The 19,604-nt window shown below is 44.5% G+C and overlaps 1 protein-coding gene across 1 annotated transcript in view; it reads left to right on the top strand.

Annotated features, from left to right (window-relative positions):
* Positions 1 to 19,604, top strand: part of LOC140069307 (sodium/potassium-transporting ATPase subunit alpha-2) — a 39,657-nt gene that overhangs the window by 3,852 nt on the left and 16,201 nt on the right. The window contains exons 2-18 of the mRNA XM_072114844.1: positions 5,258 to 5,362; positions 7,129 to 7,188; positions 10,025 to 10,228; positions 10,316 to 10,429; positions 11,637 to 11,771; positions 11,858 to 11,975; positions 12,094 to 12,362; positions 12,448 to 12,646; positions 12,729 to 12,838; positions 12,933 to 13,067; positions 13,282 to 13,471; positions 14,508 to 14,683; positions 15,080 to 15,216; positions 15,876 to 16,026; positions 16,170 to 16,338; positions 16,455 to 16,609; positions 16,725 to 16,848. Of these exons, the coding sequence (XP_071970945.1) occupies positions 5,258 to 5,362; positions 7,129 to 7,188; positions 10,025 to 10,228; positions 10,316 to 10,429; positions 11,637 to 11,771; positions 11,858 to 11,975; positions 12,094 to 12,362; positions 12,448 to 12,646; positions 12,729 to 12,838; positions 12,933 to 13,067; positions 13,282 to 13,471; positions 14,508 to 14,683; positions 15,080 to 15,216; positions 15,876 to 16,026; positions 16,170 to 16,338; positions 16,455 to 16,609; positions 16,725 to 16,848 (2,551 nt within the window). The remainder of the gene's footprint in view (positions 1 to 5,257; positions 5,363 to 7,128; positions 7,189 to 10,024; positions 10,229 to 10,315; positions 10,430 to 11,636; positions 11,772 to 11,857; positions 11,976 to 12,093; positions 12,363 to 12,447; positions 12,647 to 12,728; positions 12,839 to 12,932; positions 13,068 to 13,281; positions 13,472 to 14,507; positions 14,684 to 15,079; positions 15,217 to 15,875; positions 16,027 to 16,169; positions 16,339 to 16,454; positions 16,610 to 16,724; positions 16,849 to 19,604) is intronic.

The following is a 19,604-nucleotide window of genomic DNA, read 5'->3' as shown; positions in this document are numbered from 1 at the left end:
GGCCAACCAGAGTAGGATCTTCTAATTAGCTAGGTTCTACACCAAACACCAAGGACCAAGAGAATATATGTTTTGGGAAAGTAACAAGCCAACCACATGTCTCCTGACTTCTCTCAGAACAACTCCACTGATGCTAGATTTCGCAAAACAGTGGCCTACTAGGCCGTGGGGGGGCCTGCAAGAATGTAGTGGGCCTACAAGAACGTGGTGGGCCTACTAGAACATGGTGGGCCTACTAGAATGTGATGGGCCTATTAGAACGTGGTGGGCCTACTAGAACGTGGTGGGCCTACTAGAAAGTGGTAGGCTTACTAGAACGTGGTGGGCCTACTAGAACGTGGTGGGCCTACTAGAACGTGGTGGGCCTACTAGAATGTGGTGGGCCTACTAGAACGTGGTGGGCCTACTAGAATGTGATAGGCTTACTAGAACGTGGTGGGCCTACTAGAACGTGGTGGGCCTCCTAGAACATGGTGGGCCTCCTAGAATGTGGTGGGCCTACTAGAATGTGGTGGGCCTACTAGAACGTGGTAGGCCTACTAGAACGTGGTGGGCTTACTAGAACGTGGTGGGCCTACTAGAACTTGTTGGGCCTACTAGAACTTGTTGGGCCTACTAGAACATGGTGGGCCTAATCTCTAATTAAATACTGGACTCCAGATTACGAGGAGAAGATAACTGAGGGGGATAGTTGGCCTTAACTTTAGTAAGACCTTGACTAAAGTTGATCGATATCTTTGAGCAGATCGTCTTGGCCGTTTTTAAATTTCATGGCAACCCCAAGACTAGGTGGTTATAAAAGAAACTGCAACAGGGAGTTGAGTTGGGCTCTCCAGTTCCTTACCATTGTCCACATCCCTAAGACATTTTACAACGTCTCCGGATAATTTGGCAGCTTGGAGATACAAGGAGGTGGTTGTCCTCTTCCCATGACCCATTCCACCACCTCTGACTATTTCGGTAACAGAACAGTTTGTTTCTCACAGATGGTGCTCTCCTTGTGGAGCAACAACTGCAGGTCAGGGGAGAGACCTGACCCCGGGGCATGACCTCGAGGTGTAGATATTCACCCAGGAGAAGGAAGGGAAAAGCAAAGAACTTAAAATAGCTAAATGAGATAAACATGTACATCTGGTAATATAATTACTAGTCCTGTATATAGTGATATGTGTACAGCCGGTATAACCTGGGGATCTCCTGTATATAATGATATATGTACAGCCGGTATAACCTGGGGATCTCCTGTATATAATGATATATGTACAGCCGGTATAACCTGGGGATCTCCTGTATATAATGATATATGTACAGCTGGTATAACCTGGGGATCTCCTGTATATAATGATATATGTACAGCCGGTATAACCTGGGGTTCTCCTGTATATAATGATATATGTACAGCTGGTATAACCTGGGGATCTCCTGTATATAATGATATATGTACAGCCGGTATAACCTGGGGATCTCCTGTATATAATGATATATGTACAGCTGGTATAACCTGGGGATCTCCTGTATATAATGATATATGTACAGCCGGTATAACCTGGGGATCTCCTGTATATAATGATATATGTACAGCCGGTCTAACCTGGGGATCTCCTGTATATAATGATATATGTACAGCCGGTATAACCTGGGGGTCTCCTGTATATTATGATATATGTACAGCCGGTATAACCTGGGGATCTCCTGTATATAATGATATATGTACAGCCGGTATAACCTGGGGATCTCCTGTATATAATGATATATGTACAGCCGGTATAACCTGGGGATCTCCTGTATATAATGATATATGTACAGCCGGTATAACCTGGGGATCCCCTGTATATAATGATATATGTACTGCCGGTATAACCTGGGGATCTCCTGTATATAATGATATATGTACTGCCGGTATAACCTGGGGATCTCCTGTATATAATGATATATGTACAGCCGGTATAACCTGGGGATCTCCTGTATATAATGATATATGTACAGCCGGTATAACCTGGGGATCTCCTGTATATAATGATATATGTACAGCTGGTATAACCTGGGGGTCTCCTGTATATAATGATATATGTACAGCCGGTATAACCTGGGGATCTCCTGTATATAATGATATATGTACAGCCGGTATAAGCTGGGGATCTCCTGTATATAATGATATATGTACAGCCGGTATAACCTGGGGATCTCCTGTATATAATGATATATGTACAGCCGGTATAACCTGGGGATCCCCTGTATATAATGATATATGTACTGCCGGTATAACCTGGGGATCTCCTGTATATAATGATATATGTACAGGCGGTATAACCTGGGGATCTCCTGTATATAATGATATATGTACAGCTGGTATAACCTGGGGATCTCCTGTATATAATGATATATGTACAGCCGGTATAACCTGGGGATCTCCTGTATATAATGATATATGTACAGCTGGTATAACCTGGGGGTCTCCTGTATATAATGATATATGTACAGCCGGTATAACCTGGGGATCTCCTGTATATAATGATATATGTACAGCCGGTATAACCTGGGGATCTCCTGTATATAATGATATATGTACAGCCGGTATAACCTGGGGATCTCCTGTATATAATGATATATGTACAGCCGGTATAACCTGGGGATCCCCTGTATATAATGATATATGTACAGCCGGTATAACCTGGAGATCTCCTGTATATAATGATATATGTACAGCCGGTATAACCTGGGGATCTCCTGTATATAATGATATATGTACAGGCGGTATAACCTGGGGATCTCCTGTATATAATGATATATGTACAGCTGGTATAACCTGGGGATCTCCTGTATATAATGATATATGTACAGCCGGTATAACCTGGGGATCTCCTGTATATAATGATATATGTACAGCCGGTATAACCTGGGGTTCTCCTGTATATAATGATATATGTACAGCCGGTATAACCTGGGGTTCTCCTGTATATAATGATATATGTACAGCTGGTATAACCTGGGGATCTCCTGTATATAATGATATATGTACAGCTGGTATAACCTGGGGATCTCCTGTATATAATGATATATGTACAGCTGGTATAACCTGGGGATCTCCTGTATATAATGATATATGTACAGCTGGTATAAACTGGGGATCTCCTGTATATAATGATATATGTACAGCCGGTATAACCTGGGGATCTCCTGTATATAATGATATATGTACAGCCGGTATAACCTAGGGATCTCCTGTATATAATGATATATGTACAGCCGGTATAACCTGGGGATCTCCTGTATATAATGATATATGTATAGCCGGTATAACCTGGGGATCTCCTGTATATAATGATATATGTACAGCCGGTATAACCTGGGGATCCCCTGTATATAATGATATATGTACTGCCGGTATAACCTGGGGATCTCCTGTATATAATGATATATGTACAGGCGGTATAACCTGGGGATCTCCTGTATATAATGATATATGTACAGCTGGTATAACCTGGGGATCTCCTGTATATAATGATATATGTACAGCCGGTATAACCTGGGGATCTCCTGTATATAATGATATATGTACAGCCGGTATAACCTGGGGTTCTTCTGTATATAATGATATATGTACAGCCGGTATAACCTGGGGTTCTCCTGTATATAATGATATATGTACAGCTGGTATAACCTGGGGCTCTCCTGTATATAAGGATATATGTACAGCTGGTATAACCTGGGGATCTCCTGTATATAATGATATATGTACAGCTGGTATAACCTGGGGATCTCCTGTATATAATGATATATGTACAGCCGGTATAACCTGGGGATCTCCTGTATATAATGATATATGTACAGCCGATATAACCTGGGGATCTCCTGTATATAATGATATATGTACAGCCGGTATAACCTGGGGATCTCCTGTATATAATGATATATGTACAGCCGGTATAACCTGGGGATCTCCTGTATATAATGATATATGTACAGCCGGTATAACCTGGGGATCTCCTGTATATAATGATATATGTACAGCCGGTATAACCTGGGGATCTCCTGTATATAATGATATATGTACAGCCGGTATAACCTGGGGATCTCCTGTATATAATGATATATGTACAGCCGGTATAACCTGGGGTTCTCCTGTATATAATGATATATGTACAGCCGGTATAACCTGGGGATCTCCTGTATATAATGATATATGTACAGCAGGTATAACCTGGGGATCTCCTGTATATAATGATATATGTACAGCCGGTATAACCTGGGGATCTCCTGTATATAATGATATATGTACAGCCGGTATAACCTGGAGAACTCCTGTATATAATGATATATGTACAGCAGGTATAACCTGGGGATCTCCTGTATATAATGATATATGTACAGCCGGTATAACCTGGGGATCTCCTGTATATAATGATATATGTACAGCCGGTATAACCTGGGGATCTCCTGTATATAATGATATATGTACAGCCGGTATAACCTGGGGATCTCCTGTATATAATGATATATGTACAGCTGGTATAACCTGGGGATCTCCTGTATATAATGATATATGTACAGTTGGTATAACCTGGGGATCTCCTGTATATAATGATATATGTACAGCTGGTATAACCTGGGGATCTCCTGTATATAATGATATATGTACAGCTGGTATAACCTGGGGATCTCCTGTATATAATGATATATGTACAGCCGGTATAACCTGGGGATCTCCTGTATATAATGATATATGTACAGCTGGTATAACCTGGGGATCTCCTGTATATAATGATATATGTACAGCTGGTATAACCTGGGGATCTCCTGTATATAATGATATATGTACAGCCGGTATAACCTGGGGATCTCCTGTATATAATGATATATGTACAGCCGGTATAACCTGGGGATCTCCTGTATATAATGATATATGTACAGCTGGTATAACCTGGGGATCTCCTGTATATAATGATATATGTACAGCTGGTATAACCTGGGGATCTCCTGTATATAATGATATATGTACAGCCGGTATAACCTGGGGATCTCCTGTATATAATGATATATGTACAGCCGGTATAACCTGGGGATGTCCTGTATATAATGATATATGTACAGCTGGTATAACCTGGGGATCTCTTGTATATAGTGATATATGTACAGCCGGTATAACCTGGGGATCTCCTGTATATAATGATATATGTACAGCTGGTATAACCTGGGGATCTCCTGTATATAATGGTAAATATATAATATATAACATCACTCATGTTATATTTTGCAGGAGGGACGGGAGTATTCTCCAGCCGCAACAAACGCGGACAATGGAGGGGGCAAGAAGAAACAGAAGGAGAAAGAAATGGATGAGCTGAAGAAGGAAGTCACTATGGTGAGAGGCAATGGAGGATCTGATGTATCACATGTTATAATATAAAACTAGGACAGGAGAACTGCAGCCCCTGGTGGTTATCTGTGGCACTGCACTCAGTTTCACAGAAAGTGCATTGTCCGTGTATAATGCACATCTGCCGCCATTCACTAAGATCCTGCGCCCGGCTTGTGACACAATTTGAAAGTTAAATCCCGCGCTCAGTCCGAATCAGTCGGATTGTCCAAGATCTGATCGCTTGGAGCACAATCCCTGAGCAGACACTTCTTATATACCTGTCCAAGCCGTTTTAGCCTTGAAATTGGTGCACAGTCTGACAAAAGTGCGCGGCACGACCCTTAGTAAATGAGCCCCATTATGTCTAATGTCTACATATCTATGTTATACGTGTACTCCTCCTCCATGTTGTACGTGTACTCGCCCTTTATGTTATATGCAGACTCCTCCTTTGTGGTATTTGTGTACTCCTCCTCCGTGGTATATGTGTACTCCTCCTCCGTGGTATATGTGTACCCCTCCTCCGTGGTATATGTGTACCCCTCCTCCATGGTATATGTGTACCCCTCCTCCGTGGTATATGTGTACCCCTCCTCCATGTTATATGTGTACTCCTCCTCCATGTTATATGTGTACTCCTCCTCCATGGTATATGTGTACCCCTCCTCCGTGGTATATGTGTACTCCTCCTCCGTGGTATATGTGTACCCCTCCTCCGTGGTATATGTGTACCCCTCCTCCATGTTATATGTGTACTCCTCCTCCATGTTATATGTGTACTCCTCCTCCATGGTATATGTGTACCCCTCCTCCGTGGTATACGTGTACTCCTCCTCCGTGGTATATGTGTACTCCCCCGTGGCATATGTGTACCCCTCCTCCGTGGTATATGTGTACCCCTCCTCCATGGTATATGTGTACCCCTCCTCCGTGGTATATGTGTACCCCTCCTCCGCGGTATATGTGTACCCCTCCTCCGCGGTATATGTGTACCCCTCCTCCGTGGTATATGTGTACCCCTTCTCCGTGGTATATGTGTACCCCTCCTCCGTGGTATATGTGTACCCCTCCTCCGTGGTATATGTGTACCCCTCCTCCGTGGTATATGTGTACCCCTCCTCCGTGGTATATGTGTACCCCTCCTCCGTGGTATATGTGTACCCCTCCTCCATGGTATATGTGTACCCCTCCTCCGTGGTATATGTGTACCCCTCCTCCGTGGTATATGTGTACTCCTCCTCCATGGTATATGTGTACCCCTCCTCCGTGGTATATGTGTACCCCTCCTCCGTGGTATATGTGTACTCCTCCTCCATGGTATATGTGTACCCCTCCTCCGTGGTATATGTGTACCCCTCCTCCGTGGTATATGTGTACCCCTCCTCCGTGGTATATGTGTACTCCTCCTCCATGGTATATGTGTACCCCTCCTCCGTGGTATATGTGTACTCCTCCTCCATGGTATATGTGTACCCCTCCTCCGTGGTATATGTGTACCCCTCCTCCGTGGTATACGTGTACTCCTCCTCCGTGGTATATGTGTACTCCCCCGTGGCATATGTGTACTCATCTGTGGTATATGAGTACTCCTCCTCCGTGGTATATGTGTACTCCTCCTCCGTGGTATATGTGTACTCCTCCTCCGTGGTATATGTGTACTCCTCCTCCGTGGTATATGTGTACTCCTCCTCCGTGGTATACATGTATTCCTCCTCCATGTTTGCTATGTCTTTGTTAAACCAATTTCAATCTTTTACTCCTCTTTGCAGGATGACCATAAACTTTCTCTCGAAGAGGTGGCACGGAAGTACGGCACTGACCTGGCCAAGGTGAGGACATGGGGATTGTTACCCATAGATTAGACTTATTAAACTGCTTTAGTACATTGAGAACTGATCTGTGATTGGTGGCTGGGGACAACAAAGATGGTGTAATGTATGAGGCTCAAGGGGGGTTAAATTGTGAAGGTCATCCCTGTCCGGGTTGGGGTACACATGGTGAGTGTGGTTGGTCCTGGTAGGTGCACACCCCTGCTACTCCCTGTATCCATCATAATGTGCACAGAACAATAGTCGCCTGACGCTTGGCCAGAGCCCTGTGTGAGCCAATCACATGCCCCAATTAACTCACATTGTGTAGAGAGATGCACACAAAGTCCACACACATTCACTGATCAACCCAAACTCACATGTAGTTTTTTAATTGAATGGCTTGCATCTTTTTTTTAGGCGTTATTGATATGAAATTCTCACCAGATTGGTAACAACCCATCCAATCATATGGCTAAGAAACCAAGCCATAAATTAAGTTATTTGTAAGAATGCTAAATTATACAGCAAAAAGTATAGAGAATGTGAAGAAAGAGAGGAGCAAAAAAGCCATGGAGAGTCATGGCACCAGCTGAAATCTATGAGTAATTAGAAAGCAATCCTGCCACAAGACATGGAAAGTCATGATGCTAGCTGAAATCTATCAGTAATTAGAAAGCAATCCTGCCACAAGACATGAAAAGTCATGACACTAGCTGAAATCTATCAGTAATTAGAAAGCAATCTTGCCACAAGACATAAAAAGTCATGACACCAGATGAAATCTATCAGTAATTAGAAAGCAATCCTGCCACAAGAAATGGAAAGTCATGACACCATCTTAAATCTATCAGTAATTAGAAAGCAATCCTGCCACAAGACATGGAAAGTCATGACACCAGCTAAAAGCTATCAGTAATTAGAAAGCAATCCTGCCACAAGACATGGAAAGTCATGACATCATCTTAAATCTATCAGTAATTAGAAAGCAATCCTGCCACAAGACATGGAAAGTCATGACACCAGCTGAAAGCTATCAGTAATTAGAAAGCAATCCTGCCACAAGCTATGGAAAGTCATCACACCAGCTGAAAGCTATCAGTAATTAGAAAGCAATCCTGCCACAAGACATGGAAAGTCATGACACCAGCTGAAAGCTATCAGTAATTAGAAAGCAATCCTGCCACAAGACATGGAAAGTCATGATACAAGCTGAAAGCTATCAGTAATTAGAAAGCAATCCTGCCACAAGACATGGAAAGTCATGACGCTAGCTGAAATCTATCAGTAATTAGAAAGCAATCCTGCCACAAGCAATGGAAAGCCATCACACCAGCTGAAAGCTATCACTAATCAGAGAGCAATCCTGCCACAAGACATGGAAAATCATGACACTAGTTGAAAGCTATCAGTAATTAGAAAGCAATCCTGCCACAAGACATGAAAAGTCATGACACTAGCTGAAAGATATCAGTAATTAGAAAGCAACCCTGCCACAAGCAATGGAAAGTCATGACACTAGCTGAAATCTATCAATAATTAGAAAGCAATCCTGCCACAAGAAATGGAAAGTCATGACACTAGCTGAAAGCTATCAGTAATTAGAAAGCAATCCTGCCTCAAGAAATGGAAAGTCATGACACCAGCTGAAAGCTAACAGTAATTACAGAGCAATCCTGCCACAAGAAATGGAAAGTCATGACACTAGCTGAAAGCTATCAGTAATTAGAAAGCAATCCTGCCACAAGCAATGGAAAGTCATGACACCAACTGAAAGCTATCAGTAATTAGAAAGCAATCCTGCCGCAAGACATGGAAAGTCATAACATCATCTAAAATCTATCAGTAATTAGAAAGCAATCCGCCACAAGACATGAAAAGTCATGACACTAGCTGAAAGCTATCAGTAATTAGAAAGCAATCCTGCCACAAGCAATGGAAAGTCATGACACCAGCTGAAAGCTATCAGTAATTAGAAAGCAACCCTGCCACAAGACATGGAAAGTCATGACACCAGCTGAAAGCTATCAGTAATTAGAAAGCAATCCTGCCTCAAGAAATGGAAAGTCATGACACCAGCTGAAAGCTAACAGTAATTAGAGAGCAATCCTGCCACAAGACATAAAAAGTCATGACACTAGCTGAAAGCTATCAGTAATTAGAGAGCAATCCTGCCACAAGCAATGGAAAGTCATGACACTAGCTGAAATCTATAAGTAATTAGAAAGCAATCCTGCCACAAGACATGGAAAATCATGACACTAGTTGAAAGCTATCAGTAATTAGAAAGCAATCCTGCCACAAGAAATGGAAAGTCATGACACTAGCTGAAAGATATCAGTAATTAGAAAGCAATCCTGCTTTAAGAAATGGAAAGTTTATATATGTATAATAATTTCACCATAAATTGGCCATGACTAGGTGCTACCCAGCCGGCTTTACAAGTGAAAATTACTTCCAGAAGAGTTGTCCAAGAGCCAAGGAGCATCTACAGTATAAAGAGCTACAGAAAAACCTATAATAAGCAATATGTCATGCTCTCAACCTCCATGACCTGTTGGCTGGACATAAAGCATGTGGTAGACAAGCTTGTGAGATAGTGGGAGACTATAGTCTGGTCTGATGAGACCAAAGTTGGAAGCCATATTACACACCGTGTGGCCAAACCCCAAAACGCCATCTTCATTAATGGTTTGGTTTCTTTCAAGTTGTGGTTGGTTGTTGGAGAATTTTAGAAATACATTTTATTAGAAAATTGGTGACTGGTGCAGAGATGGTCTGCATGTTGTCTTTTAGTAGACACGGTAGGGATCGGGGCAGAAAATTACACTACTTCTCTATTTTAATCCACTTCCAGGGTCTAACAAACACACGTGCAGCGGAAATCCTGGCTCAAGATGGCCCCAACGCCCTCACACCTCCTCCCACTACCCCAGAGTGGGTGAAGTTTTGCCGCCAGCTATTTGGTGGATTCTCCATCTTACTGTGGATTGGGGCTATCCTCTGCTTTCTAGCATATGGAATACAGATCGCCATGGAGGATGAACCCATCAATGACAACGTTGGTATCTAACGTCTCATCTGAGGTCACTTTCCTCTAGACTTTCCAGAACTTTCTATGACTAATGTCTCTTTTGCCTTGCCTTAGCTCTATCTGGGGGTGGTCTTAGCCGCTGTCGTCATTGTCACCGGATGCTTTTCCTACTACCAGGAAGCAAAAAGTTCAAAGATCATGGACTCCTTCAAGAACATGGTGCCTCAGGTAATTCACAAAAACATGGAAGCATCTTAATATCTCTTAACTAGGATCTTCTGATTCGGAAACATCTGTTACAGGGTTGATGGATCCAAGGCTTCAATGCAAAATAAGTTGAGAGCCCTGAGAATGTCTAATAATGAGCTTATGTCCCTCAAGATCCATAGTCCCCCTGGACCACATTAACACTTGACAAAAGGGACACTGGATCTCAATTCTTGGGACCCTCAGAGATCAGACACTTAACACTAATCCTATGTTGGGATGTTGTCTTTTAAGTCAATGGGGGTCATTTACTAAGGGCCCGATTCGCATTTTCCCGACGTGTTACCCGAATATTTCCGATTTGTGGCGATTTTCCCTGAATTGCCCCGGGATTTTGGCGCACGTGATCGGATTGTGGCGCATCGGCACTGGCATGCACGTGACGGAAATCGGGGGGAGTGGTCGAACGAAAACCCGACAGATTCGGAAAAATCGCTGCATTTAAAAAAATTGGTCGAACGCGCCATACTTACATGCACCAGGAAGAGATCAGTGAACTCCGACGCAAATCGTGCGCAGGACCTTCATTCATGAATCGCCGGAAGACCCGAACGCTCGTCGGAGAAGCCGCCGCTGGAACGCGAATGGATCGGGTAAGTAAATGACCCCCAATGTCTAATTTACAGGAGAACATTGTGTACATTTCCACATCGGGCTTTGTCTCTTGTGTGGTAGAACTAACCACAGTTTTGAGGGAAGTTGGGAGGGAGTTGGGAATAGCCCTTTCCTCACTGCTATCTGAAGACCGTCAACAATTTTTAGAACTTATTGTTAGACTTTTGTTCCAATACTTGGATGAGTGAGGGATGGATTAGCTGATCTACAGGCCATAGAGCGTAATAGAACGCGATGCGTGACATATGGACAGAATGTTCCAAAGATATTTTGTTCAGATCACCTAATGCCAAAGAGGGGAGAAGAGCATAGATAGTATCTATACTGTCTTATCGTAACATAAATGGTAGCCATGGGGCCAAAAACTTGGAATATCTTCCCTATAATCACAAGGGGATAGTGGCCTGATCACTGGTCTAACATAGTTATGAATTTGATCCAAGGCTTGTGGTAATGTGGATATAAGTTTCATGCTTCCATTTTGTTGATGTTCACCCCCAAGGCCAAGTGAGCAGAATAGGGCAGAAATGATGTGTACCTCCTGTTCTCCTAGCAAGCCCTTGTAATCCGTGAAGGAGAGAAGTTGCAGATTAACGCAGAGGCCGTGGTTGTTGGGGATTTAGTGGAAATTAAAGGAGGAGACCGAATTCCTGCAGACATCAGGATCATCTCATCCCACGGATGCAAGGTGCCTCCACTCAAACTGTTACTATAGAATAAATGGTGTCCAGGTTCTTCTTCTCTGAGTCTTATCCCAGAAATATCTTCTTCCAGGTGGATAACTCCTCGTTGACTGGAGAATCAGAGCCACAGACTCGTTCCCCAGAATTCACCCATGAGAACCCTCTGGAGACAAGAAATATCTCCTTCTTTTCAACCAACTGTGTGGAAGGTAAGAATGAAGTGCACCAAGTTTTTCCCTGAAGGGTTCATGAGCTTTAGTAGTTGTACAGAAAGGTAAAGATGTGGTAAGTAGCCTCAATGGAGTCCTATTTCCTCATGTTCTGTAGGGACTGCCCGAGGAATTGTCATATCTACAGGAGACCGCACAGTGATGGGTCGTATTGCCACTCTGGCTTCAGGCCTGGAAGTAGGCCGCACTCCTATTGCTGCAGAGATAGAGCACTTCATTCACATCATCACTGGGGTGGCCGTCTTCCTTGGCGTCTCATTTTTTATCCTCTCTCTCATTCTTGGCTACTCCTGGCTGGAAGCCGTCATATTTCTTATCGGTATCATAGTAGCCAACGTACCTGAAGGTCTCCTTGCCACTGTCACGGTAAGGCATGGATGTATTTATCGAGAAGATATTAAGGATATGAGATTTCCATCATCTTGTCATAACTTATATGGCTTTCCTATAGGTGTGCTTGACCCTTACGGCTAAGAGGATGGCTCGTAAAAATTGCCTTGTCAAGAACCTTGAAGCTGTGGAGACCTTGGGATCCACGTCAACCATCTGCTCTGATAAGACGGGTACCCTGACACAGAACCGAATGACTGTGGCCCATATGTGGTTCGATAACCAAATTCATGAGGCGGACACCACCGAGGACCAGTCAGGTTCGACAAGATTGTGGTTACCCATAGATTCTTCTGGGACCCCTGTCCACCCCATCCAACCACTGAATGATTTATATTTTAGGGACCACATTTGATAAACGATCACTGACCTGGACTGCTCTGTCTCGGATCGCTGGACTGTGTAACCGCGCTGTGTTTAAAGTTGGTCAAGATAAGATCCCCATCTCCAAGGTGAAGTGTTACCAATGTAGGACTAGATACGTAGATAGATAGTTCCTAGAGTAAGAACCCAATGACTAACCCTTGTCATGTTTTCAATATCTAGAGGGACACGGCCGGAGATGCTTCAGAGTCGGCTCTTCTTAAGTGCATCGAGGTCTCCTGTGGCCCAGTAAGAAAGATGAGGGACAGGAACCCAAAAGTGGCAGAGATTCCATTTAATTCAACAAACAAGTATCAGGTGAGCAGATAATTCCACCACCAACCACATTATACACTGAGACAAGGTTTGATTGGACATTCATTGTGATGTTATCTGAAAACACAGCAATCACAGAAGCTTATAGTCCCTACCTGCACATATTGAATGGGTACCTATAGCGCTCATATACTCTTTAGCTTTAAGGTGGAGTGAGACATTACTCAATGTTGATTTCGATCTCTTCCTTCCACAGTTGTCTATTCATTTACGTGAAGACAGTCCTGACAGCCACCTGCTCGTCATGAAGGGGGCACCGGAAAGAATACTGGACCGCTGCTCAAGTATAATGTTACACGGACAGGAACAACCTCTGGATGAGGAGATGAAGGAAGCCTTCCAAAACGCTTACTTTGAACTTGGAGGATTGGGCGAGAGGGTCTTGGGTAGGCTTCTATGAATTAAATGTGGGCATGGGCCCCATTTTTCAAAAATGTAGCCATCCTGTCCTCCTACCACCCTTATATCAACTTCTCTCCCAACTTGTCCTCCTACCATCCTTCAAAAGACTTCTACATCACCTTGTCCTCCTACCACCACTCAATAGACTTCTTCGCCATCTTGTCCTCCTACCACCACTCAATAGACTTCTCCCCCATCTTGTCCTCCTACAACCACTCAATAGACTTCTCCACCATCTTGTCCTCCTACCACCACTCAATAGACTTCTCCACCATCTTGTCCTCCTACCACCACTCAATAGACTTCTTCGCCATCTTGTCCTCCTACCACCACTCAATAGACTTCTCCACCATCTTGTCCTCCTACCACCACTCGATAGACTTCTCCGCCATCTTGTCCTCCTACCACCACTCGATAGACTTCTCCGCCATCTTGTCCTCCTACCACCACTCAATAGACTTCTCCGCCATCTTGTACTCCTACCACCACTCAATAGACTTCTCCACCATCTTGTCCTCCTACCACCACTCAATAGACTTCTCCACCATCTTGTCCTCCTACCACCACTCAATAGACTTCTTCGCCATCTTGTCCTCCTACCACCACTCAATAGACTTCTCCACCATCTTGTCCTCCTACCACCACTCAATAGATTTCTCTGCCAAATTGTCCTCCTACAACCACTCAATAGACTTCTACACCATCTTGTCCTCCTACCACCCCTCAATAGACTTCTCCACCATCTTGTCCTCCTACCACCCTTATATCAACTTCCCTCCCACCTTATCCTCCTACCACTACTTAGTAGACTTCTCCACCTTCTTGTCCTCCTACCACCACTCAATAGATTTCTCTGCTCTCTTGACCACCTGCCACTCATCAATAGATTTCTCTGCCCTCTTTTTCTCCTACATCCTCGCAATAGACTTCTCCCCCATCTTGTCATCCTATCACCTCTCAACTGCTTAGCTCATAGTGAGGTTTAAGAAATGACCCTTGTATAACTAAACTGTCTTCCAGGCTTCTGTCATACCTATCTTCCTGCCGAGACCTTCCCACGTGGATTTAAGTTTGACACGGATGATCTGAACTTTCCCACCGAGAATCTCTGCTTCATCGGACTAATCTCTATGATAGATCCACCCAGAGCTGCCGTACCGGATGCGGTGGGCAAGTGCCGCAGTGCTGGGATCAAGGTATGAGATGGATGGATGGATGGATATAAGATAGTTCTGCTGAGGTTGGGTTATAGCTATGTCTTGATTTGATGACGGGCAGGAGATCACAGTCAGATGTTGTATTTTTCAAAGATTTACTAGACTGAAGACAAGGTCATGGAAAAGAAGTTTCCGGATGACCTTTTGGAGAATGAAGGTCATTGTGTATTGGGCAATGCGTCACCACTGGATTGAGGCCAAGGTTGTTATCTAGTCTAGGAGAGAGTGATGGTATTTGGGTTTTTCAGGCCACGCAATACTGCCGTGAAGACCTCTGCTGTTGTCCATTGTGGTGACAATCCTGTGGAGACAACCTACCTGAATAAACTCCCCTCCATGTGTCTCCTAACATGTCACCATGGTCCTATCTTCCAGGTCATCATGGTGACCGGTGACCACCCCATCACTGCAAAAGCCATTGCCAAAGGAGTAGGTATCATCTCTGAGGGAAATGAGACAGTGGAGGACATTGCCGCTCGGTTGAACATCCCAGTCAGCCATGTCAATCCCAGGTAAGTTGTTCTCAGGTTGATGTAACTCACTTACAGTACAATTTGGCCTGTATATACCTTTGTGTATGTTGTTAGTAGAAGCAGGACTGTGAAATATGGATCTATATTCCTGGATTGTACTGGAGGCATGGCCTCACACTGCTGTGCCTTTAGGTCTTAAAGGGCATCTATCACGAGGATGAAGGACGGTATGCAAATGAGCCTGAGGTTCTCCAGGCTCCATAGGTGTTTATGGAGCATGGAGCCCCTCAGGCTCATTTGCATACATTATTTCATCCTGGTGGTAGATGTCCTTTAAGAGAACGGAGGTGTGAGGTCACGCCCCAATGCAAGTAAGCTACAATTCTGAGATATAAATGTATTTATTACAGTCCTGCTGCTACTAACAACATACACACAGGTCTGCATCATAACTGATGAAAGTTTCCTTTAAATTCTTCGGTATGTGTCTCCCTCTTCTGGTGAGGAGGTTGCTCAGCACTCAGATTTTGACTAGATGAGAGAATGTTGGTCTGGTAGACGTAGCTGAAATATATCAAGATGGTTCTTTGTATGTAAACTATTGTTCTACCTGTCAAAGTCCTGAATTCTATCTAGTCCGTCGTAACATAACCACCATAGGTTCATCGATGAATAACCAACTTTCCCCATCATTCCAGAGAAGCCAAAGCTTGTGTGGTCCACGGCTCCGATCTGAAGGACATGACCTCGGAACAACTGGACGACATACTTAAAAACCACACCGAGATCGTGTTCGCCCGGACGTCACCGCAGCAGAAACTGATCATCGTGGAGGGTTGTCAGAGACAGGTAGAGTCCATGGTGGAATGTTGGGTGGCACTTTCTGGTGGTGGGGCAATGGTGGCTGTAGATACCATTTTTTGGGAGAACCACCGCAGAGGTCCCACTCATGATGACCCCAGGAACATATCTCGGTATCATCCTCTCTGCAGGGCGCTATAGTGGCTGTGACCGGTGATGGTGTCAATGACTCTCCAGCTTTGAAGAAGGCAGATATCGGTGTGGCCATGGGCATAGCGGGGTCTGATGTCTCCAAGCAAGCGGCAGACATGATCCTCCTGGATGATAACTTTGCTTCCATTGTGACCGGGGTGGAGGAAGGTATGTCAGATCCACGTGTCCCTCACCACGTGTACCAACATGCATCTAGGCCGGGTTCCTCGACAATCCCAAAGTCGATTTCTGAACATCCCATTCGAAAGTGTTTATCTTTCCAGGGCGCCTGATTTTTGACAACTTGAAAAAATCCATCGCTTACACCCTGACCAGTAACATCCCGGAGATCACGCCGTTTTTACTCTTCATCATCGCCAACATCCCGCTTCCTTTGGGCACGGTCACCATTCTGTGTATCGATCTGGGCACTGACATGGTGGGTACATCTACTCTCTCGTCATCTAGAACGTCAACATCAATTATTCCACGTATAGTAAGTCTCCACCCACAAGATGGCTTCCATCAGATCTGTTTTTTTTCTTTCTCTTTAGGTTCCTGCCATCTCCCTGGCCTATGAAGCCGCTGAAAGTGACATAATGAAGAGACAACCCCGAAACCCTCGGACTGATAAACTGGTGAACGAGCGTCTGATCAGCATGGCCTACGGGCAAATCGGTGGGTATACCGTATTTTCTGGACTATAAGATGCACTTTTTAGCAAGAAAAAATCTTGCTAAAAAGTGCCTGCGTCTTATAGACCGGAGGTCAGGAGGATCCAGCACTGCCAGACCCTCCTGACCGCTGTAAGGGAGATCGGGTGATGCTCTGATACAGAGCTGCAGCCGATCTCCCAGAGAAGAGCCTCCGCACTGCTCTCACCTCTCCCCGATGTCCTACAAGTCCAGGACCTGCGGTGATGTCAGAATCATGTGACTGATCACATGCTTCTTACATCACCACAGGTCTCATACTGCCATGCTGCGCTGGGACAGGGTGAGAAGAAGAGGAATGGGGGAAGTATGTGTGTGTGTATGTGTGTGGTTCTGTGTGTGTATAGGTGAGCTGAGTTAGTGTGTATAGGTGAGCTGAGTCAGTGTTTATAGGTGAGCTGAGTCAGTGTGTATAGGTGAGCTGAGTGTGTGTGTGTATAGCTGAGCTGTGTGTGTGTATAGGTGAGCTGTGTGTGTATGTGGATGGATGATGCAGAGGTGAGTGTGTATGTGGAAAGATGATGCAGGGCTGAGTGTGTAAATGTATGTCTGTGTGTGCTGTGCTTTAGTGCGACCAACAGGGATATTTTAATTGGTGTAAAATATATTTTTCCTTTTTTTGGAAGCCTAAATCTGGGGTGCGTCCTATAGTAAGAAGCGTCTTGTAGTCCGAAAAATACAGTAGGTCTTGTATTCTAAAATACAGGATGCAGTACTTCTTGTGACCAGCGGGTGGAGGTGAAGAGCCATCTGTCACTCTATACTCAGAATATCATAGAGATTTCACCAATAAAAGTTCTTTTTTCCAGCTCCTTGATTAGTATTTTTGGAAATCTATTGGAGGGTGATGTTGCGCCCCCTAGCTGAGCATTTTTAGTGAAAAATCTAAAAAAAAATTGTGAGACACCCTTTAAATCACTTCATATTGTCAAATGTCATTCCCCTTTAAGGATCGTCTTCCATTGTGACATGTGAAGGCGTCTTGGGTCCCCAGGTCTTGATTTGTGCTTGTTCTCCTCCCGCATCAGTGACTCTGCGCAGAACGCGCGCCCCTGTTATTTATTCATTACTGCGGAACTGCCTTTCATTATTTAATTAGCCTTTCAATGGGAAGGAAAAAAAAAAATTAGGGCAATTTGTTTCCAGGTCTGAGCCGCCGAGATTAATTGCTCTTTTTGGAAAGTGAAATTACAGATTACGGAGGTTGACGTGACTGTCGGCCGCGGGGAGGAATTGCTGCTGCGTGATAGAGCGTCAGGAATAAATGGTTCCGTCTATCCGCAGATAATTGACAAAGCTTCTCTTGTATCTCGTCCTCCCGAGTTAATTATGCGGCGGGAAAACTAGGTTACACCACGGCCGCTGGGACACAACCTAAACCGCCGCCCCTGAGCTCAACTGATCCCAAAACCATCAGGATCAGCCTCATAGTGGAGGTTTTCCTGTACTATACCGCCACATAGTGTGCAGATAAACATACAGGGGGTCATTTACTAAGGGCCCGATTCACGTTTTCCCGACGTGTTACCCGAATATTTCCGATTTGCGACGATTTTCCCTGTATTGCCCCGGGATTTGGGCGCACGCAATCGGATTGTGGCGCATCGGCGCTGGCATGCATGCGCCTGAAATCGGGGGCGTGGCCGAACGAAAACCCGACGGATTCGGAAAACCCGCCGCATTTAAAAAACAAAAAAGTGTCGCGCGACTCGCGCTTACCTGCACCAGGAATAGGCCGGTGAACTTCAATGCATTCCGGCGGGCCTCGGGGGAACTTCAGCGCAGCAGCGACACCTGGTGGACGTCTGAGGAACTACCTTAGTGAATCCCGGCCGGACCTGAATCCACCGCAGAGAACGCGCCACTGGATCGCAAATGGACCGGGTAAGTAAATCTCACAGTGTCTCGTTATGGTATGCAAGGGTTTTACCGAAATTATAACATCAGGGAATCCCCTGGAAAACAAATTTCTACCTTGGGAGAACCTTCCCGAAATTCACATTCTGCCTTTTCTAAGCATTTGCATCACAATATAATTGTGTGTTATAACTTATCTTGCACCCTGACAGAATCCTCTGTGTAGTCCCAGGGGTTGGGCTTTGGTTTAGATGCATTTCAAATAACAACATGTGACTTGTCTGTGCTGCTCACTCCTCAGCTCTCAGCCCCCACCTTTGTGCTCCTGTACAGCTCCTCCCCCTCCCACTGTACAGCTCCTCCCCCAGGCTGTGACCTCTGTGATGGAGCAGGAGGGAGGAGCTGTACAGGAGAACAAAGGTTACATTACAGGGGTCCGAGCAGCACATATATTTATCCAACATCACGTCCAAATAACAGTCATAGACATTGTTACCACCATTATATGCAAAAAATACATACAATACGATACTGCAAGTACCACTATACAGTGCCCAACTAATACCGCCATGGAGAGCTCAGATAAAGCCAACATATAGTGCACAAATAATAACAAAGAACAAGGTCTAAAAGGCCTTTAATAATACTGCCATACAGTGCTTAAATAATACCACCATAGACACGTAAAAATGACCACCTGCACTGCTCATATAATAGCCACATACAATGCTCAGATGATACCATCATGTAGTGCTGAAATAATACCGCCATACAAGGCTCAGATAATACGACCGTACAGAGTTCAAAAAATATCTACAAACAGCGCTCACATAGTACTGCCATACAGTGCTCACATAGTACTGC

Source organism: Engystomops pustulosus, chromosome 7, assembly GCF_040894005.1.
Source record: "Engystomops pustulosus chromosome 7, aEngPut4.maternal, whole genome shotgun sequence".
NCBI lineage: Eukaryota > Metazoa > Chordata > Amphibia > Anura > Leptodactylidae > Engystomops > Engystomops pustulosus.
This window is presented reverse-complemented; position numbering and strand designations above follow the sequence as displayed.